The sequence below is a fragment of the Curcuma longa genome, chromosome 9 (genome assembly GCF_044706935.1).
Source record: "Curcuma longa cultivar G26 ecotype Majalengka, Jawa Barat chromosome 9, ITB_CL_G26_1.1, whole genome shotgun sequence".
In the NCBI taxonomy this organism is placed as follows: Eukaryota; Viridiplantae; Streptophyta; class Magnoliopsida; order Zingiberales; family Zingiberaceae; genus Curcuma; species Curcuma longa.
This window is the reverse complement of record NC_133869.1, coordinates 6,330,524-6,352,744: the sequence shown is the minus strand read 5'-3', so window position 1 is coordinate 6,352,744 and position 22,221 is coordinate 6,330,524. Positions and strand designations below refer to the sequence as shown.

General features: G+C 39.7%; 3 protein-coding genes across 3 annotated transcripts; all 3 read right to left on the bottom strand.

Moving 5' to 3' along the window:
- Positions 1–584: 584 nt before the first annotated feature.
- Positions 585–2,207, bottom strand: LOC141834847 (transcription factor NIGTH1-like). The gene is made up of 4 exons (XM_074722227.1): positions 1,981–2,207; positions 1,298–1,897; positions 1,094–1,170; positions 585–991 (listed from the first exon to the last, which is right to left on the bottom strand). Exons 1-4 carry the CDS (start codon positions 2,180–2,182, stop codon positions 740–742), a joined length of 1,131 nt encoding a protein of 376 aa, XP_074578328.1. The 5' UTR covers positions 2,183–2,207; the 3' UTR covers positions 585–739.
- A 3,486-nt stretch (positions 2,208–5,693) lies between these two features.
- Positions 5,694–10,076, bottom strand: LOC141834363 (uncharacterized). Its single transcript, XM_074721725.1, has 9 exons — positions 9,917–10,076; positions 9,712–9,773; positions 9,563–9,624; positions 8,566–9,450; positions 8,415–8,490; positions 8,246–8,344; positions 8,068–8,172; positions 5,945–6,015; positions 5,694–5,868 (listed from the first exon to the last, which is right to left on the bottom strand). The coding sequence occupies exons 1-9, from the start codon at positions 10,074–10,076 to the stop codon at positions 5,694–5,696; spliced, it is 1,695 nt and encodes a 564-aa protein (XP_074577826.1).
- Positions 10,077–11,280: 1,204 nt separating this feature from the next.
- LOC141835320 (endo-1,4-beta-xylanase 1-like) lies at positions 11,281–13,853 on the bottom strand. Its single transcript, XM_074722765.1, has 5 exons — positions 13,812–13,853; positions 13,372–13,748; positions 13,112–13,289; positions 12,483–13,034; positions 11,281–12,411 (listed from the first exon to the last, which is right to left on the bottom strand). Exons 1-5 carry the CDS (start codon positions 13,851–13,853, stop codon positions 11,281–11,283), a joined length of 2,280 nt encoding a protein of 759 aa, XP_074578866.1.
- Positions 13,854–22,221: the final 8,368 nt, after the last annotated feature.

Here is a 22,221-nt window from a genome sequence, read left to right as displayed (position 1 = left end):
ATGATTGTAGGGTTTATTGTGTGGGGCCGTTGGAGTGACGGATTCAAGTATTAATAAAGAATTGCATACACAAATTACGTTGTGAAATATTTTTTCCCATGTTCATCAATAAATTCGTTGTATGCCCACCTTTTCTTTGCTGCTTGGTCATGGAGTTTGCTTTGTATAATTGTGAACCATTTTATTTCTTCATCACAATTGATGTTTGTTGAATTATTCTACTGTTTAGAATCATCCTAATAGCTACCAGTTGATCTAATATATGCCTCAAAAACCCTGCTATTACCTAATACTTCATCCTCCTCTCTGCAACAATGCTTCAGAACACGATCTGGAGCTCCTTCAATGTTCCAGTGCTTACAGAAGTATCAAGTGATCATCACTCATTTGCTAGGAACATGCCATGTTTTTGGTGAGCCAGATGATTCATATAATCCGAAATCCGAACCAATTCAAAGACTAGTAGCATTACCTTTTTATTTCATGAAAAAATTGGAACATCCATGAGAGGTTCTTCCATGCAAAACCATAATCTGAGGGAAATTAATCTCTTTTCCACCAATCCGGCGGAATCTTGCCTGGCCTTTTCATCAATAAAACTCCCATTATATATCTATATACTGGATAATTACAAGTCAGTCTCACAATAGCACACCTAAATCGTCTGTTCAAACCATACCTCTCTCAGATTACAGAAGCCGCTTGTTACCTCAGCTATATATTGTACTACAAATATTGCTCAAGATCTCCAATTGAAGCTCTCAGACTTTCCATCATCTTCCTGGCAGCTATCTCCGGCAGTGACGGAGATGGCTAAGTTTGAGCCAGCAAATTGAAGAGGGCTTTGAGGAGAACCAGACTGAGAAACAGTGTGTGGTGGTGATGAGGAAGTGTTGTTTTCAGGAGGCATCCACAGACCTTCAAAGACCACAACTGGCCTATTGGCAGTTGCTGAACCATCGGGGATCTTTCTTGAGTGCAATCTGTATTTCTGAAGAAAAAGAAACAAGAATGAAGAATTAATAGAAGAAAATTAGGAAAGTAGAAGCTTTGAAGACATGGATGAACTAGGACACTAGAACTTGGGAGCTACCTGCAGATGGCTTTTTACTTCGTCGTTGGTGAGACCATCCAGCTTCATCACTTCTCTGATCTGCTTTGGAGTAGCCACTGCATGCCGAACAATTCACAATCAGAAGGGTTAAGATGCAGTTTTATGGATCGTTTTCAGAAATTAAGGATACTAAAAGAATAAAAAGGAGATTTTTTCTTCGGAGGAAAAGGAGATTTATCTAACCTTGGGCACCCCCAAGTTGCTCTAGAGCGAGGACAAAGAGGCGGTGCATCTCCGGCGACCAGCATCGCCTCGTCTTCCTCGGTGGCTGCTGCATGCTACGTTGAGATCCGGCCGTTGCCCGTGGAACTCCACCGAGGCGCTCAGTGCCAAAGTATCTATCGGCATGGACGTGAGCCGTGGGAGCAGCATCCTTTACGGCAGTTGAAGGCAAAGAGCGATCCGGCACCGGCAGCATCTCTGTGGGCTTTGCCTCCTCATTTGAGCTCATCGCCAACGGCGATAGGCCGCTGAAGGGAAAGAATCCACCCCCAATATTATCGTGGATTTTGAATTCTAAGCAAACGTTCTCTTTCACCACACGATCTGGTCTTCCACTTCCCTTTTGCACCTCATTTGTGATGCTCTTGTCACGAACACCACCATCATCGACCCTGTTGCTTCTAGAACTAGCGCACCATATCTGGGAAGAGCTCGCCGAGTGGGCCTTGTCCTCGCAATCTCCTTCCACGCACTCACTCCTAATGGGTATGAATTCTTTGAAACCTCGAGCGAATCGCTCTTCCTGGCGCCGTCCCAGCTCCTCCTTCAGCACCTCAATCACTGTAATCGAGGAAGCATCGGCATCAGAAATCATCGTCATCTAACGGGAAAAGTATCAACAAACACGAAGAAAAGTTGGGCACCGTCGGTAAGGAGGAGCATGCAGAGAGGGAGCTCGCGCTTAAAAACTTCGATCTTAATCATCTCCTCCTCCAATCTCCTCAGCGATGCCTCCAACTTGGCGACGCTTCCGTCGCCGGCGGCCGCGGCCTCCTTGACGAAGCTGATCTCCGCCACGGCGCAGAGGTTGAGGTCGAGGCCGATCTGCGGCGACGCCGATCCCATATCTCTCCTCGTCCGCCACCGCCACCGCCACCGCCACCCCCCCTCTCTCTCCCTGCCGATCGCTCGATCTGCAGCGAACGAGAGCGGAAGGCAGAGACGGAGAGACAGAAGGCGACAGCCATTTTAAACACGTAGGCGAGAGAAAGAGAGAGAGATGGAGAAGGGCAAAATGGTCCGGTAAGAAAAGAATCGGATGCGACGAGTCGTCGCGTGTGCGTAACGTGTTACATTCAACCGAGACGCTCCGGTGGCGACCCGAAACCGATACGCGGCACCAAGATGCCGTTTTCCGTGCACGAACGCCATTAAATATCCAAATCTATAACTTTTAATTAAATAAATAGGCACAGAATATATATATAATTTTTAACTAAATTCAAATGAAATTATTAAATAGAATTTGGTGCTTAAATTGGCCCGATTAAAAATATAAAATTCAATGAAACTACACGTTTTTTTCATGACTGATTAATAATCGGCTAAATATCATTGAATGCTAAGCATTTTCATTAAATGGATTGATTGTGGGGAGGGAAGAGATTCTTGGAGGAGTCAAAGGACAAGACCCTCCACATCATCGAATATTCCCTTCACACTTAAATAATGATATAAACTTCACACCATCATTTTATACATCTCAAAACAAAATAATTTATTATCATTTTCTAATAATTTAATTCTGACAACCTAATCCGATCAGATTAGTTGGCAACTTGTCAAACGACATAAACGTTTTTTTTGTTTTTTAATTTTAGAGGACAAAAGGTAAAACTTTTAATTCAATAATAAAAAAGGTGTCTAATGTTTATGTACTTTTTTTGTGTGAGTTTGTAAAGCGACCTCTCCTCCATTTAAAATGCTAGAGAATTATCTAGGTGGAACAAATTATTATATGATATGATAGAGTGGTTGTATTAATACTCAGATGGAGTAGGATGCTCTACAATAATGAATTGATCATGAAGATCGACTATCAATGGTCTCAATGTAAGTATTTTTCAGATTTATTTTGGATTAGTCGTTCAAAGAAATGGAAACCTATACATGGTTTCATTTCCTTTGACTTCTAAGTGCTCAATGACTTTGTACGAGTTTGAAATTTATACCTTTGAAGAAACTCGTGAGAAAATAAAAGAGATGTGGAAAATAAACTCTATTTATATCTTATCTTCATTTGCCTAATGCTTAACCCAAGGTACTCGATTGACCTATCTAATTTGATCAGGTTTATGAGTTCACATATATCCTATTCTGTAAAAGATGGAATTCCGCTACCCCAGCGGCCCTACACGGTCAGCTCCACGATCATTTATGAGGAGGTAAATCGAGAAACTACAATTGATCATTTTCTACCACATGGTCCATTTTCTTACTAGCATTCATTCATTTTTATTATGTTTTTCTCTGTCCACCTTGGCAACTTATGGTGAACTCCGACCAAGTTTGTATATCGCCATCTTATTGCTAGATTTAAGGGAAAGATAAATTCAATATGGACCACCAATAAAATAGATCCATTCCTGCATAGATACAAAAGGAAAACATTCAATATGGGCATGATGCCAAAAGGGAGAAGGGACCTCAAGGGTCCTGAAAGAAACCCTATCTGTGACATGGTTGATAGAGTTTCACTAACCCTGTGAAAAGATAAGGTGCAAATGTCAACACTTCTCAAGTTGTCACTGATGCAAGGCTCCTCTTGATGATGGATCCTCCTTGACAGAAAAGCCAAAATATGCTCTTGAGCAAGAAATAGCACACCTTGTCTACCTGTAGAATTCCCAGCTAGAGGATCAAGCAGCTGCTTCTTCTCTTTTCTGCAGAAAAGGTGGATCCGCCACCTTAGCGGTCCCACACGGTCGGCCCCACGACCATCTGTGAGAAGGTAAATCGAGAAAGTGCAGTTGGTTACGATGCAGGAGGGTATTGCCTGGCTTTGCCAGGATTCGAACCCTTGCCCTTTTCTGTAAATCTGCTGCATCGTAACCAACTCATCTATGCCCCGGGAACAGCAGCTGCTTCTTCTCGGATCCATACATGGGAAACTTGCTTTATTATTTCATCTTAGCCTTCTGCTGTCAGAATGTAAATATTACATGGAGAACAGTTTATATGGTCCCAGAGACTTCAATCTTACCTGCCATTCTCAATATCAGTCTGTTCGTGGGCTTCACAGATGCTTTGGTACTTGTACCCAGAGTCCTAATAGTGCTGCAAGTATCTCTATCCATCCTTCGTCGTCAAGTTTTTACCAGCTAGTCGTGGTGACAGTAACAAGCACTGAATTCAAATTGAGAACAGAAGAAAGAACCTTTTGACTGAATAAAGATCCCTGAGAAATGCTGAACTAGTATCATTAGTCAGTATTACAAGTCCAAAGAATCTATGAACACAATGGAAAAGAAGCTAATGAGATGCAAATCAAAATTACCAAATATATTACTTGTCTAGCTTATGAATATCAATGTTACAGCAAAGTCTTAACTCTTATGCACATAATGTATGTACTTCAAGGTCTAAATCATGCAAGTCGTTAGGAATAAGTCACTTGCAGCAATGGAATTCACAAGGTGCAGTACTGGACCAACCTCAAAGCACTTATCCACAGTCACCTTTCATCTCACATCTGTCTCGAGGTTTATCATTTTCCTCTTTTATAAAGTGGTGAGATTGAATACCCTAACGATGACAGTTTAAACAAAAAGAGATTCATAATGAAAGATCTAGTGTGACTGACTGTCCCAATCAAACATAAGATTTGATTCTGTTTCGGACCCACTTGGAATGGGAACGAATTTGCATGTTCCCATCTCGCCAAAATCATCACCTTACCAATCTAAGCCTTTAGCAGCAATCATACTGTAACTTGAACTTCTCCAGATTCTAGCAGCTGATCATCTTTCTTGTTGATCTATTATGAATTACAAAGAAAGAATATAAGCTGTGCTATAAAATGAACAAACGTTAAAAAAAAATTGAACTTAAACTCAATGGTAGTATCTGATCAAAAAACATATAAGCTTGCTTACATCACTGAACTGGGTGCCTCTTGAATCACTACCCACTATCCGCAAAGAGATTCTGAGAGTGAGGAGAGATTCCAGCAAACGGTGGGAGAACACGACAGTTAACAATTGAACAGTTTATACAAGGATTTGGGTACATCTGCTCCAGGAGTGTTGGCAAAGAAGGATGCAATGCAGTTGATGATGGTATCAAAAGAACAGGAGATACAAAATCAAGAATGCTACTTGAACCTATGTGATCTCAAAATCAAGTGATAACTTAAATCAAGAAACACAGCCAGACGAGTTTCTCCAAAAAGTATTTACTTCAACAGAAAGATGACCATAGAACTTTAGAAAGGCATTTAACAATTTACAGCAGAAAGCATTTTGAAAGTACAGGGGAATGATTCAATGGAACCATTGAATGAAAAGGATTTGATGCCACCAGTACAAAGGAATTTTGTGGAACAAATTAGTCAAGGCAGCTGTGAAAGCTAGATTCATCAACTTTTTGACTCTGCCCTCTTGCAGCAACCTCTTGGTAGATGTATGGTATGGAAGTTTGGTTCTCGTGGAACTGTTGTAGGTTTTGTTCCTTTTGCTGTAAGGAAAGGGTTCTCTGTTTTGCTGTTACCTCTTCCTAGTTTAGCATCCAGTGGCTTCCTCAATGTTGTCACACTGCATGAATGAAATATGTTTAAGAGATCAAATTATCTATGCAAAGAGTAACAACTTTGAGGAGGATTGCGTGAACCTTCTGTCTTTAGATGTTTGCCTTGATGGTTCTTCCATCTTTTTAGTGGTTTTCTCCTTGGTTGTTACGACCTGCAATGGTCAGACCAAAATTAGAATTTCTTGTGGTTTTGTTATATCAATACCTTTACACTGTTAAAGTTAGGGGGTGGACCAAAATTATTAGGGGGCTGATTCATTGTTTTTGGCACCCGATTTGGGTTTAATTAGGGAACTTGTGGACTCTCAAGAGGTGGAATTAGGCTTGGAATTAGTCTGGGCTCAAGTTGGACTAGACTTGGATTCAGTTGATGCCATCGGAGATTGACATTCCGCATTTCTTCTCCCTCCAAACACACATAATCACCCCTCTCTCTGCAGCAGCGAACAGGAAAATTGGACTGATTACAGTTGTGCTGAGTTTCATTTCTAGTGAAGTGGCAAGAATCTATGTTGTTGACAAGGTAAACTCTTGTGCAGTGATAGTGTACTACTGGGGGATGTGATTTGTTGAAAGGTTGGGCAATACAAATAGTATGTATGGTGGTGTTAAAGTAGGAGATGAGAGACTGGGTTAAAGTAGGCTGACTGTGGAATTAAGTTGGGCAGATTGGATTAGATGGTTGACGAAGTGTAATTCAATGTTGCCTTAAGTTGGTTTCTGACATATCAAATCTGGCAGACTTTGTATTCTATTTGGATTGATTTGTTTCTACTCACACGTGGCTTTTTATCTTCACTGTTATTATTATTGCTGGTCCCCAATGATTTGCAAACATGTTAAACAACATAATTTTTGTGTATTGAGATGCGTAGACAAAACATGTGATTGCACTTGTTTTTTTTGTATTATGTTGGTTGTCATATTGAAGTCATTAATATTTAGTAATTAATTGTGTTATTCAGATTGTTTTCATTTTATTGTGCATTATGTCATTTTTGTTGAAATAATGATTTGGTAAATCATAAAGTAAGTTAGTAGTAATTACTGTGAAACCTATCAAATTAACAGTGATTGATATGCAAATATATAAATATTAGAGCAAAGTGTTCCTTGTTGAAAGCAGTTATAGTACCTATACTTGTGAAACCTACCTAGTTAATAGTTGACCTTAGGCAGGGTCTCTGAAACCGACCTAATTAGAACAAGGATTTATATCCATGATATGCTTGACAATTGCCACAATGATTTGCAAACATGTCGAACAACATAATTTTTGTGTATTGAGATGTGTAGACAAAACATGTGATTGCACTTGTTTTTTTATTATGTTGGTTGATATATTGAAGTCATTAATATTTAGTAATTAATTGTGTTATTCAGATTGTTTTCATTTTATTGTGCATTATGTCATTTTATTGAAATAATGATTTTGTTAAAACATAAAGTAAGTTAGTAGTAATTACTGTGAAACCTATCAAATTAACAGTGGTTGATATAAATACTAGGGCAAAGTCTTCCTTGTTGAAAGCAGTTATATTAGCTGTAATTGTGAAACCTACCTAGTTAATAGTTGACCTTAGGCAGGGTCTCTGAAACCGACTTAATTAGAACGAGGATTTATATCTGCTTAACAATTGCCACAATGTCTGAGTTAGTAATCAATTCCAGATAAATTTCATAATATAGATGCAGCCTCCACAAAATATTATCATAGCCTCAAACACTATATTGTTTAAAAATTGTATGTCAGCCTCCACAAAATATTATCATAGCCTCAAACACTATATTGACTAAAAATTGTATGTGCCTACCATTAAGATACAAATATATAACTGGATAAGAAGAGGTCCAAGGTTTAAATCTAATAGGTGTTATGAAAAACAATAAAAAAATTATCTCATCAATTCATGTTTGGCTGTTTAGTCACCCACATGTGAAGGGGAACATAATAAAATACAAATAATTCATTTGTCAAAAATTATTTTTTCATAAATTTATGTGTTCAGCTTGGGCCGAAGAGTAAAGTATATTCACTCACAGATAAATGGTGTGCGTATTAAGGATATAAAGTGTAATTGATATTTTTTTAATAGGTCAAGATTTTGGGATAATTAGTTAGTAGATTCAACTTTAACACTTATCTTTCCACATATTAGCTTTATAAATCGAGAATGTTTACAAAAGCACTACCAAATACTAACCTTGATCACTTCTGCATGTTTGAGATTGGATTCACTTTTCTTTTGAGCTTGAGCTTCAACCTGAAGCCTTCTTTCCTGGTTTGCTTCCTTAAGAATCCTCCTTTCCTGACAGAACATAACTAAATTCTAACTACGTCCATCAAATTTTATCTTAAACCTGAGAGACAAAGGAACTCACATCAACTCTAAGTCTAAAAGGCCTTGGATTTGTAATTGTCCTTTTATGTTTCTCTCGATCAGAAGTTTCAGTGGTGGACTTGATATGAGATCTAACTTCCTGTTTAAATACACAATTATTCACTACAATCATAAATATCTATTTTATACAGAGAAAAACTGTAACCTGCCTTCTGGGGATCATTCTCTCTAGTTGCAGACATGATGTTCTCACTTGCATAATTTTGGGTGTTTGAACTAACAACTCTGTCAATAAAAATATAAAATCAACTTCCCCTAATCAATTTGAGGGCAAAATAAGTAGAATCCAGTTACAAATACCTTTTCTTGGTGCCAAGAGCATTTTCTTTCTCATCATCTACCTTAGTCATTGCTTCTACATTTTGAGCTCCACTATCTGGTTTCCTGGAAGAGTGAGGGAAAGAAACCTTGTCCTGTATATCCTTCCCACAGTTCTTCATCTTCCTTGACTTAATTAGACCTATTGAGTCCATTTCACCTGATTGTGTTTCTAAGTTCAGGCACTCTTTATCTGAATTTACAACTAGAAATTGCTTGTCAACCTTTGTAGTCCCATGGCAATCCATTTCTTTGTCAGCTTTCAGATCATTTGACGGATTGCAGAATATTGCAGGTGCCCCACTTTTCAACTTCATCTTACTTTTAGTTGTATCAGCCTTGTTCAAATTCTGTGCAGAGTCTTCAGCGTTCTTTGAGCTTTTCTGATTCTTTGGTATACAGAGATACCTGCTTGGCACATTCTTTACGCGTTTGGTAACTTTAACCTTCTTCATTTTAACACAAACGTCAGATACAGAAGTCTCACATTTGGATGGAGAAGCACTCCCAGGTTTTTCTTTGTTACTGGTAGTATCTGTAGCGGTAGCAACAGTCTCAACAAAAAGAGATTTCGCTACAGATTGGTTCGTCACTACACTAACTGGTTCCCTTTGCTGGCTCAAACTCCGAAAATCCTCTTGACTGGTTGGACATTTTTGGAGTTTTGGTGTCGTCAATGCCTCTTTTCTCTTAGAATGTTGTGATCTTGACTTAACTTCACCAGGGGTTAACCTCAAGCTGGAGACGGGATGGTCCTTTAGCCTGGTTTTTGCCATATTTTCAGCAAATGAAGTCACAGTGCTCCGACCGGCAGTCCTACACTTTAAGGACTTTGCAGGAGCAGATTTTGGGCATTTTGGGATCAAACTGTCATAACCTCTAATTGGTGTTAAAACTTTTGTCCCACTTGAGAATTTTAATTTTAACTTTCTACAACACAAAGAATTATAACAACACAAAAAGTATGAAGAATCAAGACCTTGGAGCTTCTCGATCCCATGCTTTTCGACGGCACACATTGGGGCTTCTGGCTTCGATGACCTGTGATTCATCGTGACGGCCAAAAATTGAAAATAATTACTACAAATGAGGGAGCAAAAATAACAGAAGGGGATGACATAGTCAAACCCTAATCCGAAAGGTTCTGAGGAGAGCATCAGGATCAACTTCCTCGTGATTTTGGTCACAACCTAAACATCAATCACCATACTACGAGTGAGAACTAGCAGGAAATTAAAACTGGAATGACAGACATCCGGAAAAAGGGATCTTTTGACAGCGTAAACGAAATCGAAAACCCTAATGCATATGAATAGTCGAGGCAAGAGCTCACCGACGCGGGAGCAGAACCAGGATCGATCATCCGGACGAGAGCAATCGGGGAGGCTGAAGTCAACGAACTTGGGGGCCTCGATCTCCTCGTAGACTTCATCGTCCACTTCGCTGGGCGTCGCTTCTGATTCCTTCACCAAATCCAACCGGAGCTTCTCCATCCCAACCCGAAAAATATATCTGAGGGAAGAACAAACGAGATCGAGATCGTATCTGAGGGAAGAACAAACGAGATCGAGATCGAGATCGAGAACGAGACCAATCTTGAAAGAAAGACGCAAAAGGAATTTGGTCGGCTTTTCAAATAAAGGAAAACTAGCCGTTGGAGCGGCTTGTCAGTGCAGCAAGGAAACGAACTCCCGCATTGGATGTACCGAGCGGGAAATTGTATACCGTTGAATTTAACAAATGGTGCGTTTTGATAAAGATCTGACGATGATCAGAGGGAACTCCGCGGAGATAATTATGCGGACTTCATAATAGGGGGGCTAGCCTTCTCTTTTTCTGGTTAATAACTTAAACCGAGGTTGTCAACGTGCTTTCTTTAACAATGAAATAAAATTGTAACACAAACTTTAAATTTATTATTATTATTATCATTATTCCTTAAAAAATAGAGCAATTTCCTTAGAAAAATTTATTCATATTGATCCTGTAATTATTATCATTATTACGACATTTTAATAGCACTTCAAATTTTTGAAGTCAACAAACTTTTTTCGTAGATTTTTTTAGATTTCAAATGCACAAGATAAGATGAATGCTTTAAAAGAAATGCAAAGTGCACGTGGTGAGTTGTGGGCTCGCATGTGCGAGCACTTGCTTACCCATGAAAAGAGAGCACATGAGCTTTTATGTTAATTCCATTAACACAACAACATTAATAAGGAAGAAAAGTTTATCGAATTTTATCGATATGGACTATGCCCATGCATTTCCTTATACAACGTTAATTAACAATTAATGTTATTCTGGATTAATTTTGAATAATTAATTTCTCATTCACCTTTAATCAGTTTTGAGCAAATTAATAGTTTAGATCTATACGTGAAATGTACATTTCGATTTTGAAGTCAATTTCAACTTTCATCGATTGATGACCTCCTGATTTTTCATAAAATCGTATTGATTCTTTTAAGGCTCAATATCCAATAAAATTTCTTAGGAATCGATTTTTATCCAATCTTATAAATCTAACTACCCTAAACCCTAAGACCCACCAATCTATTCTAATCGATGATTCTAAAAGACATAGATCCACAGTATATTTTCTTCCTTAATAAAGTTTTCTTGCAAGTCCATTACAGTTTATAAGACCAATCGCATTAGACTGGTGTTTCTTATTTCTCCAATTGTGAATTTGTTTCATAAACTTATCTCCACGACCAGAGGAGAATCCCCCTTCTCCACCGTGAACGTCTGCGTAACCTTCTTCGTGAGCGTTCTGATCTCGACGCTGTACGTGCCATGGAAGCCCCTGAACTTGAACTCCCCTTGGCCGTCGACTCTTCCGTGAGCACGCGACGTCCACTCCTGCTGAAGAAGACTCGACAGCCTCCTCCCTGCCTCGTTGAGATCGCCTTCCGCGTTCACTAAGTGCGCGCCGTCCCGACTCATGAACAGCTCCCAGAAGCCCCACAGCATCATCCCCTCCACCGCAGGGTGCGCGTACGCCTCCCGCAGCATCACCTCCAGGTCATCCGCTCGCACGAACTCGTTCGCCGCCGACACATCGATTTCGGTGAACCAGACGGGGATGCCGAGGACGGCCAGTTTATCCAGAGCCGACGAGATCACCGGCCCGACTGGTGCCGTAACGTGCCCTTGAAGGCCAATTCCGCCCACCGGAGCGCCTTGGTACTGCAGGCTAAGTATCTGCTCGATGTACGTCTCCGGCGTCGCCCTTGTGTCCGCGGCACGCTCCACGTTGTAGTCGTTCACGAACAGAGTCGCTGCAGAGTCTAGCTGGTTGGCCGCCTTGAACATGCTCGATCGTATGTCTCTTCCGAGCCGGTCTTGGTAGAACGTGCCGTGGAGCATCTCGTTATTGACATCGTAGTGCTGGAACTGATCCTTGTACCTCGTCAGGAGGCCGTTGAGGCGACTTTGGACGGCGCCGGCGAGATCGGTGTCGTTGAGAGAGCGAACCCAGCCCTGCACCGCGCTCTCCACTTCGCAGAAGATGAAGTGCCCTCTCGCCTCGATGCCGTTCTTCTTGCAGAGATCGAGAAGTTCGTCGGCGTCGGCATAATTGAAGCTCCCTTGCTGCGGCTCCGTCCAGTACCACTTGAGCTCGTTGCTGAAGACGGCCCAATTGAAGTTGGTGACGAAGAAGTCGACGAAGTCTTCGTTGTCGATGTTGCTGCGCGCGATGCATGAGCCGAAAGGGAAACTGTTCTTGATCTGTCGAACTCTCACCAATGGCGGCGGCAATGCACAATCAACGGCGAGATTATCCGAGGCTGTAATTTTCAGAACCACGTCTCTCTTTCTCACCTGATGAAGTTAATATGTGATCGTTTTGTCAAAATTTAGTCGTGATTTTGACAAATGCGGCAGATTCATACCTTGTCGGTGAGGTACTTGAGATGTCGGAATCTTGCTTTCCGGTCAACAGGGAAAATCTGAAGCCCGGCCACCATGAGGTCAACCCCCGTCGCAGGGCCTTGGACGTACACCATCACTCTGTCCGCCGGCGGCGTCTCGACCCGAAATGACCCTCCGATCTCGTACCACCGCCCATCGGTGGCCTGAATTTGGCCGCAGTTGACCCACTGGGTGTCCACGCCGAGGGCGACGTTGACGTTCTGCGGGGTGCCCTGCGCGCCGACGACGCGGACCCACGCCGACACCTGGTAGGCGACGTGGAGCTGGATCCTCTCCGTGATGGTCTGCGCGGGGCCCATCCACGTCTGCGTGCGGTCGGTGACATGGATGTAGCGGCCGTTGAGCGGCTCCCGCGTCCCGAGGGAGTCGCGCGCCATTGGAGGAAGCACGCGAGGTGCGCCGGATGCGACGACGGCGAGCTTGCAGGGGCCAAGAGGGAACCAACCGCTTAACCCGTCGGAGCCGTCGGTGAGATCGCCGTTTTGGATTATGTTGACTCCGTACCTAACATTCTGCCATGAAAAAACATAAATCTTTCACTGTTTCAATCTTTCAACTGTTAAATGATCAGTTTTCATTCTCGATTGACCTCGAAATCCGGAGGACTCGATGGAGGAGCCTTCTCTGCATGCTTGATCTCCAAGCTGCCGAGAAGGATATCCATGCCCGCCGGTGGCCCTTCAACGAAGACCACAGTTTTAGAAGCTTCACCGTTCATCAGAAACTTGCCCTTCAATTGCACCCAATCCTTGTCGGTTGCCATCTCTCTGTCAATGGCGGATGATCGGATCAAACACAGCAGATGATTAAACCTTGCTAATTACTGCCTTAGTAAAACAATTGTAGTACTTAGCAATGCCGACGTATTGTTCGCGCCCATTCGCTGCTCGAACGTAGAGAGTGGCTCTGACCTCCGCAGGTGCAGATGGAGCAGAGGAAGCCGATGCATTGGCGAAAACTCTAACGAACGCCGTCGTCTCGTAAGCGAGCTTCCGCTGCACCCGGCCGGTGATCTCCTGCTGAATCCCGTTCCAGCTCTGAGTGCGCTCCGACGCGGCCGCGAAGTACTTGCCGCCACTAAAAGGAACAATCTTGCCGTCGGCCATCGAGTCGTGAAGCGCGAGCTTGCAAGATCCCCAAGCGGACCAGTTGCTGAGGCCGTCGTCGAAGTTAGGGTTCAATATGATGCTTTCTTCTCCGTCCATGAATCTTTTCTGCAGGGAATTCTGAGAAGAAAAAAAAATCAATAATACAGCAAATCTAGAGTGAGAAAATGAATCTATCTATACCTTGGCGTCACAAACTGAATTGCTGCTAGGTTGATCAGCCATGAAGTTATCAATTAGGAAAGGATTCAAATCAAGAGCGAGCAACCTCTCAAGAACACACAGAAGCAAGAAACTGTTCTCCGCTGCTTGGATTATTGTAGCCAGCAACTTCGCTGCTTATATATGACTTTCAGGAACTTAATTTTAGATCCACGTGCAGTACTTTTAGATCCAACATATCTATTTCTGGGCTTGCAAGCTAAAACTAGCTAGCATTATTTTATTTCTAATTATCTTCGCATGTTAAGATTATGTTGGAGTATTGAGGGCATATTCCATTTGTGGAGTATAATTAATGTTGGAGAGGATTCTTTTTCTTGAAGAGATAGGTTACTTCACCTTTGTCTTTGCATCCGGAGAACATATCGATATCTAGCTAGCATGCATGAACTATGCTTGCACTGCAATTGAAGGTTTTAAATTTCATGTTTTAAATTAACTTTTTTCTCTCTTTTTTCACATTTCATGAGAGTTAAGGGGCTAATAGGGTAGTAGATACTCAATTAGGACGACTTGGAAGTTAAGGGAGCTGGGAGTCACCCTAGCGATATAATCTTGGTCCCACGTCAAGTCTATTTAGGGAGAACATTAGGTTAAAAATGGAATCGATAGAATTTAAATAAAATAGATTAATTCAATTGATTAATTGATTTTTTTTATCAATCAACTAATAGTCGAGTCAATTCAATTTATAGTCGAGTTTAGACCTGCCCATGGGGGTCGTAATCAGACCCTGGCCCTTACCCGTAGTGGGGTCAGCAGGCTGTGTTTCAATTTGAATACGAGGGTGGATCAAATCTTTGACAAATCATAGAAGATTTACTTTTCTAAGATGATGTGGCAAAATTCCTCGATGAAAGAAGTTGGCAAGAGCAAGGAATGACTCAGCGGAAGGAGTCGATAAGAGCAAGGAATGAATCAGCGAAAAGAGTCGGCAGGAGCAAGTTATGACTCAGTGGAAGGAATCGACAGGAGTAAGGAATGACTCAGTGGAAGGAGTCGGTAGGAGCAGGGAAGACTCAACGGAAGAAGTCGGTAAGGGCAAGGAAGACTCGGCAGAAGGAGTCAGCAGGAGCAAGGAAGACTCATCGAAAAGAGTAGACAAGAGCAAAGATGACTAAACCAAAGGAGTCAGCATGAGCAGGGAAGACTCGATAGAAGGAATCTATAGGAGCAGAGAAGATTCAACGGAAGGAGTCGGTAAGAGCGAGGAAGAAGCAAGGAAGACTCGTCAAAGGAGTCACTACAAAAAAAACAACGAATTAGCGACGGAATTAGAGACGGAATCAAATTCCGTCTCTAATATTAGCGACGGAAAAAAAATTTCCGTCCCTAATCTTATTTCCGTCTCCACTTAGCGACGGATTAATGATTTCCGTCGCTAATTAGCGACGGAATATTGATTTCCGTCGCTAATTAGCGACGGAAATAACAATCCGTCTCTAATATTTGCGACGGAGTAGCGACGGAATAAATATCCGTCGCTATTATCGTGGATTTTAGGTATCCCGAACCTTTTCTTTTCTCCTGCGCGAACAGCTTCTCCACCGCGCGCGTTCGCTCCTCCCTCTCCCTCTGATAGCTCGCCGGCCGTTCCTCCGGCACTCCACCGACTGCGCGCGGTCGCTCCTCCCTCTCCCTCTGACAGCTCGCCGGTCGTTCCTCCGGCACTCCACCGACTGCGTCTCCTCTGGCACTCCACCGAGATCTCCTCCGGCAAACCCTAGCGGCGTTGTCCTCCGGCGAAGGTTCCCTCCCTATCTCCGAACCCTAGCTCAGATTCCTAGCTCCGGCGAAGGCTTCCTTCCTAGCTCCGGCGAAGCCTCCCTTCCTAGCTCCGAACCCTAGCTCTCCAAAGGTAAGGCCTAAGCTTTTCTGTCGATTTTGCATTTCTAACATCGCTGACTCCTTCCGAACCCTCGCTAACTCTCCTCCCAACCTCGCGGCAGTCTCCTCGCAGCAGTCTCCTCCCAAACCCTAAATCGCGGAACTCTCCAAAGCTAAACAGGTAAACCCTAAGCTGCTTGTTTATAACATATTTAAGGTTAATCCTAAGTTGTTAGCATTTAACAATACATGTTTGAAAGAGTGCTTGGTTTAAGTTAGTTCTTTGCTAAATTTTTTAGTTTTGAATGAGTGAAGGTGAGCTTGTTATAATGCTTGCTAGAGAAATAGCTACCGAATACTTTATGTTTTAATAAAAAACAGTGTCTTTTAGCAGGCATGTTCTCTTGATGATTTGTTTCAAAAATGTTCTGAACTCAAAGGTGCTTGCTGTACCTATTTAGTTGAGGTTAATTGGTGCTTGCTGCACTTCACAAATTTAATATATAGGTGCTTGTTGTACCATACAGTTTATAGTTTCATCAAGTTTAATAGGTGCTTGCTGCACTTCACAAGTGATGCATCTACAGCCTGAGGGATTGATCCCATTCTGTGTAAAACCAACCTTCATCAAATTTTAATAGGTGTGTGTCTAATACACATACATACAGTCCTTATTAACTCTTGTCAGCCCCATTGATTCATGAAAGATCAACCACAACAACTCTAGGATGATTTCATTTTTATTTCGAATAAGTTTTGTGTTATAATATTATTTTGCAGATACAGATATGTCCGATCAAACAGCAGCACCCGGTGGTCGGATTGTTTTGCGAGTTGTTGGAGGGTGGTAAATATTGATGTTATTAGTACTTTTTATATTTATATGTTTAATATTATTTTGCAGATACAGATATTGATTGTTTTGCGAGTTGTTGGAGGGTGTCTAATATTTATATGTTTTATAATGCAGTTTCACCTCATCTGGTTGGACTCAAGATGTGGAGACTCAGGACCCTAATGATTCTGATCAGTAGTTGCCTGCGAGGTATATTAATACTTGTATAATTTCTTTTTTTAGTTATGACTTGTAAAATATGCATTTTCAAAATACCTTGTTATCATTAATTTATTACTAACCTATCTTATTGTATTTTTTGTAGGATTGGATATTTTGGCTCGATTAGTTTAGATATTTTTATTAATTTTTATTGTATTTAAATATTTGATGCAGTAGCATTGTATTGAGATATTTGTATTCAGAGATTTGTATATGTATTTTTTTATTCAGATTGTTGTAGTTTTATGATTATGATCTCTGTGAGTTGTATTGTGATTGATAATTATTTGTGATTGTGGAAGTATATAGTATTGTGGTAATTAATTGTTGAATTAGATTGTTTAATTCTTTTATATTGTTTATGTAAAACAGGGAATTGAAATAAATAAAAAAATTATTTTAAAAATACAGAAAATTAGCGACGGAAATTTAAATTTTCGTCGCTAATTTTCTGTATTATTTTTAAAACTTTATTTTCATTAGCGACGGAAATTTAAATTTCCGTCGCTAATTTTCTGTATTATTTTTTCAAATTAATTTCCATTAGCGACGGAAATTTATAATAAAATAGCGACGGAATTTTAATTTTTCGTCGCTAAATTTTAGAGACGGAATAAAAAATCTGTCGCTAAATTTTAGAGACGGAATAAAAAATCCGTCGCTAATTAGCGACGAAAATTTAACACCGTCGCTAATTAGCGACGGAAATTAAAATCGGTCGCTATGATGACGTCAACGACCGAAATTTTAACGACGGAATAATTCCGTCGCTAATCCGTCGTTAAAACGAGTTAACGACGGATTAGCGACGGAATATTTTCGTCGCTAATCCGTGTAATTTTTGTAGTGAGTCAACAGGAGCAGGGAAGACTCGACGGAAAGAGTCAGCAGAAGCAAGGAAGACTCAACGGAAATAGTCGGCAGGAGCAAGGAAGACTCAGTGGAAAGAGTCGGCAGGAGCAGAAAAGACTCGGCTAAAAGAGTCGACAAGAGCAAGGATGATTCGACTGAAGGAGTCAATAGGAGCAGGGAAGACTTGGCAGAAGGAGTCGGCAGAAGCAGGGATGACGGGAAGACTTGGCAGAAGGAGTCGGTAGAAGCAAGGATGACTCGGCAAAAGGAGTCAGTAGGAGCAAGGATGACTCGACCAAAGGAGTCGACATGAACAAGGAAGACTTTGCAGAAGGAGTCGACATGAGTAGGAAAGACTCAACGGAAGAAGTCGGCAGGAGCAGGGAAGACTCGACCGAAGAAGTCAACAAGAGCAAGGAAGACTCGGCGGAAGGAGTCGGTAGGAGCAAGGAAATCTCGACGGAAGGAGTTGGTAGGAGCAGGGAAGACTTGACCGATGGAGTCGACGGGAGCAAGAAAGACTTGGCAAAAGGAGTCAACAAGAGCATGGATGTCAACCACTAAGGAGTCTTTTTACATAAAAGTCAGCCACCAAGAGAAGTTGGCTGTAGAAAAGACAACATCCAAGAAGTCTGCTGCAAAGAAGCTAGCCACTAAGGAGTCTTCTATAGAGAAGTCAATTATGAAGGAGTCTTCTACATAGAAGTCAGTCGCTAAGGAGTCTGTAGAGAAGTTGGCTTTGAGAAGACTTAGCAAGAGACTAGAAGGGGGTCAAGATGCACTTTAGCGTTGTCCCTCCAACGCTCAAGTCAGAGTAGTAGAACGGAGAAAAATGAATAGAGAAAATAGTAGATGACATGAGATAGATGATCATACATAGCCCCCTCTAGAGTCTCTCTCCCTTTACCTTAGGGAGAGAAGTCTAAAGGACATATCTCTTGAAGAGAAGACCAAAGGAGTGTATCTCATACCTCTTGGAGAGAAGACCAAATAATGTATTTCACACTTCTTGGAGAGAAGACCAAAGGTTGCATCTCATACCTTTTGGACAGAAGATCAAAGGATGTCTCTTATTAAAGGATGTTATAATAACTGTCATGTCCCTTCACTTGTCGAAGATGGATGACATGACTTTTATATTGACTAGGTCAAGAGATCTCCAACATGAAATCTCTATTGACTGATTCAAGATTTTTTTTATGTAGTAGAAATATTGACAAAATATTGGCATAGGTCGATTACCTGTTGACCCAGGTCGGCAGGCCCAAACCGTAATTGGCCTAACAAATGAAGGCCCAACTTAACTGCCAATTTAGGGGGTTATATCCGTTGGAACCAAAAGTTCCGACCGTTGGAATTGTTGGCTAGCTGTTGAAAGAGGTGGGTGGAGTTTTCTTGTATTTTTTTAATGGTTGAGATTATTTATTCACTTTTTGATTGATGATTACGATTTAGTATTCATTACTTTTCAAACTCTATAAATAAGAAGTTCATTTTCTCACCATTCTCTACTCTCATTCTCAATTCTGAAATCTTAATCACTTTTGCTTTCAATTCTACACGCTTTCGACTTTAATTTTACAATTATAATAGAAGAAGGAGGTTCATCATCTCGATTTCAGAAGGGTGAGGACATAGTCAATTTGAATGGAAATCATGATATTCAATTACCGATGATAAACCCAAGTAAATTCCAACATCTGAGACACAAGAAGTATCAATGACACTTCTCCAGTTTGGGATGCTCCTCCTCTAAAATGATGTATTTTTACTAAATATTTTGAAAAGATCACTTTTTTGTCTAGAATTGTGTGCAAAATGTAAACGTTTCAAATTCTTCTATAAATTTCAAGCGGGTGGCGACTATGAGTTATTGAAATTGTTGGGTTAATTACAAGGGTGCAAACATAGTCTCACATCTAAAGCATATGGAAAAAATCATAGGATTAAAAGGATGAAAAGTATCTCCATTGGTATAAGGCCTTTTGGGGAGAGCCCAAGAACAAAGGCATGAGGGCTTAGGCCTATAGTGGACAATATCATGCCATTGTGGAGATATTTTGATTCCATCGATTTTAACAAGTGGTATCAGAGCGAGACCGCTCTTCACCGGAATAACCGCCGGATGAGCCATGATCCAGATCTAACCATGTGGTTTGAACCTTAAACAAAGAAAGTGGGTGCTCCCGTATCTGAATCAAGAGGACCAAACACCAGGTGAGAAGTCCTAGTAGGTCGGATGGACCGAGGGGCAAAAAGTCCTAGTTGCGACTAGGTGGGAAGTCCTAGTAGGTCGGGTGGACCGAAGAACAAAAAGTCCTAGCTGCGGCTAGGGGGAAGTCCTAGTAGGTCGGGTAGACCGAGGGTCAAAAAGTCCTGATGGATCAAGGATTCAGACATCAAAAACGACGTTGAGGGGGGCTTGTGATCCTTTGTTTGAAGGGGGGATTGTTGGATTGCAAGGGTGCAAACATAGTCCTACATCTAAAGCACATGGAAAAGATCATGGGGTTAAAAGGATGAAAAGTACCTTCATTGGTATGAGACCTTTTGGGGAGAGCCCAAGAACAAAATCATGAGAGCTTAAACCCAAAGTGGACAATATCATGTCATTGTGGAGATATTTTGATTCCATCGATTTTAATAGAAATGACATATCGAAACAAACACTCGATGGAATATGAAATCTAACAGTCTCAAACGCAATTATCTAGATTTTTCACAACTAGTAGAGGTATTGATTTCAATTTATTTATGTATGCTGATAATAAATTAAGAAAATCATTGGCTAGATTTATTTCTGTAAAACATCTTTCTTTTAGTTTTGGATCTAAATACATTTTTGAATATTTTACTAAAAAATCATTGAATCCATATGCTCAACGTATTCTCAAACAATACTTGTATAATTAAAATATAAAGATTAGTAAGGCAAGAAAAAAAGATTTAATTAAAAATTTTAGTAAATTAAATAATAAAATTTCTTTATATTATAATATTTGGAATGATCGCCTGCAAATACATTCATATAGAGGTATGACTTACTATTAGATTGATAACTCTTAAAAAATTTAAAAATGATTGTTTGCATATAAAGTTTTTTATCAATCACATAGTGATCACAATATCTCTCAATTATTATGTTTAATTTTAAAAGAATATTGATTAACTTCTAAAATATTTTCAATATCATTTAAGAATATAGTTTAATACTACAAGTATTAAACAACTTAAATTTATATGTCAACCCATCATTAGTGATTTATTTTTTAATATTCATTGTGTATGTTATGTTTTAAATTTATATAATTAAAATAAATTTAAAAAATTAGAAAATTATATTAAATCAATTAAAATTATTATTTTTTATTTATGTTCGCATCCTCTTCTAATGAAATAATGGGATAGATTTTATAAAAGTAATGAAATGAAATCTAAAAAATTTCTACGTGATGTACCAATACGTTGAAATTCAACCTATGGATTATTACAAGACTCATTTCAATACAGAGAATTATCATGTTCATTTTTTGCATAAAATAATAATACTAATATATATTTATTTTCACACCAAAAGAATATATGTAATAGTATTTGTAAAATTTTAAACATATTTAATGATCCAATCGAATAATTTTTCAGTGTTCATTATCCTACTTCTCATTTAGTTATAATGAATTTTATAGTATAGTATTAGCTTTAAATAAACATAGAATGAACGAATTTTTATCTCATTGTGTATTAGTAATGAAAGCAAAATGAAAAAAATATTTTTTTAACTCCTAAAATTTATTTAGTTGCATTTGTTCTAGACTCTAGACTTAAATTAGAAGTTTTACCGAAAATATTTATTTTATATTATGATACTTTAATTCCATTTAAAGATGATTCTTCTCCTAATCTTGCTTGCTAGTATTATATATGAAATTAAAATTATTTATATAAAATTTATAAAATTATAGTATAAAATGTGGCTTAGAAATTAATATTTCTGAAACATAAAATATTAGTACTTCTAGTAGTAATTCAAAACTAACAAAAGCACAACTTTTATTAAAAGAATGGGCGACGAAGCCCCCATAAGGATCCTCAAGTTGCAGATAAAAACTTGAGAATTATTTTACAATTTCTTTTGATTTTAGTGAAACAAATAACAAATCGAATTTCGATATTCTATGGTAGTGGTCACAGAAGGCTCAAACTTTTTCGGTACTCTTTGTCATTGTAAAAAACTTTTAATTTGTCTAGTGTCAATCATTGTCATAGAGCAGATGTTTAATTCTGGAGGTAACATATTTGATGAATAATGATCTACTTTATCTCTCGAGTTTTTGGAAGCACAAGCATTACTTGATGATTGAATCAAAACTGAAAAAAGAATACAAGGAAAGGAATGTAACTTTCAGATTACAAAGTAGAAGATTTTGATACCGAAGGAATGAATATTATGAAAAATGGAAGTGAATAACAACATACTTCTCAAGTTGAAAAGGTGAAAAGGTAAACGAACTACATGAACTTTGATTCTCAATGCATCCAAACCATCGACATCTATCTAACCTATTTTTTGCTAGTAGATCTTGACTCTTGATTTTACTTCAACCCAATTTAATAAATACCTATTATCTTTGGGTA

Bases quoted from the DNA above. Each gene is read 5' to 3' on its own strand.
- LOC141834847 (XM_074722227.1), bottom strand. From the start codon at position 2,182: ATGGGATCGGCGTCGCCGCAGATCGGCCTCGACCTCAACCTCTGCGCC. The intron at 1,171-1,297 runs GTTAGATAAATC...TTCGGCATGCAG, and splicing joins GCAACTTGGGGGTGCCCAAG to TGGCTACTCCAAAGCAGATC. The intron at 992-1,093 runs GTAGCTCCCAAG...CTTTTTCTTCAG, and splicing joins AAGTAAAAAGCCATCTGCAG to AAATACAGATTGCACTCAAG.
- LOC141834363 (XM_074721725.1), bottom strand. From the start codon at position 10,076: ATGGAGAAGCTCCGGTTGGATTTGGTGAAGGAATCAGAAGCGACGCCC. The intron at 9,625-9,711 runs GTTTGACTATGT...GATGAATCACAG, and splicing joins TCAGAACCTTTCGGATTAGG to GTCATCGAAGCCAGAAGCCC. The intron at 9,451-9,562 runs GTCTTGATTCTT...AGGTTATGACAG, and splicing joins TGGGATCGAGAAGCTCCAAG to TTTGATCCCAAAATGCCCAA.
- LOC141835320 (XM_074722765.1), bottom strand. From the start codon at position 13,853: ATGGCTGATCAACCTAGCAGCAATTCAGTTTGTGACGCCAAG. The intron at 13,749-13,811 runs GTATAGATAGAT...TTTTCTTCTCAG, and splicing joins ATTCAGTTTGTGACGCCAAG to AATTCCCTGCAGAAAAGATT. The intron at 13,035-13,111 runs GTCAATCGAGAA...TTTTCATGGCAG, and splicing joins CGAGTCCTCCGGATTTCGAG to AATGTTAGGTACGGAGTCAA.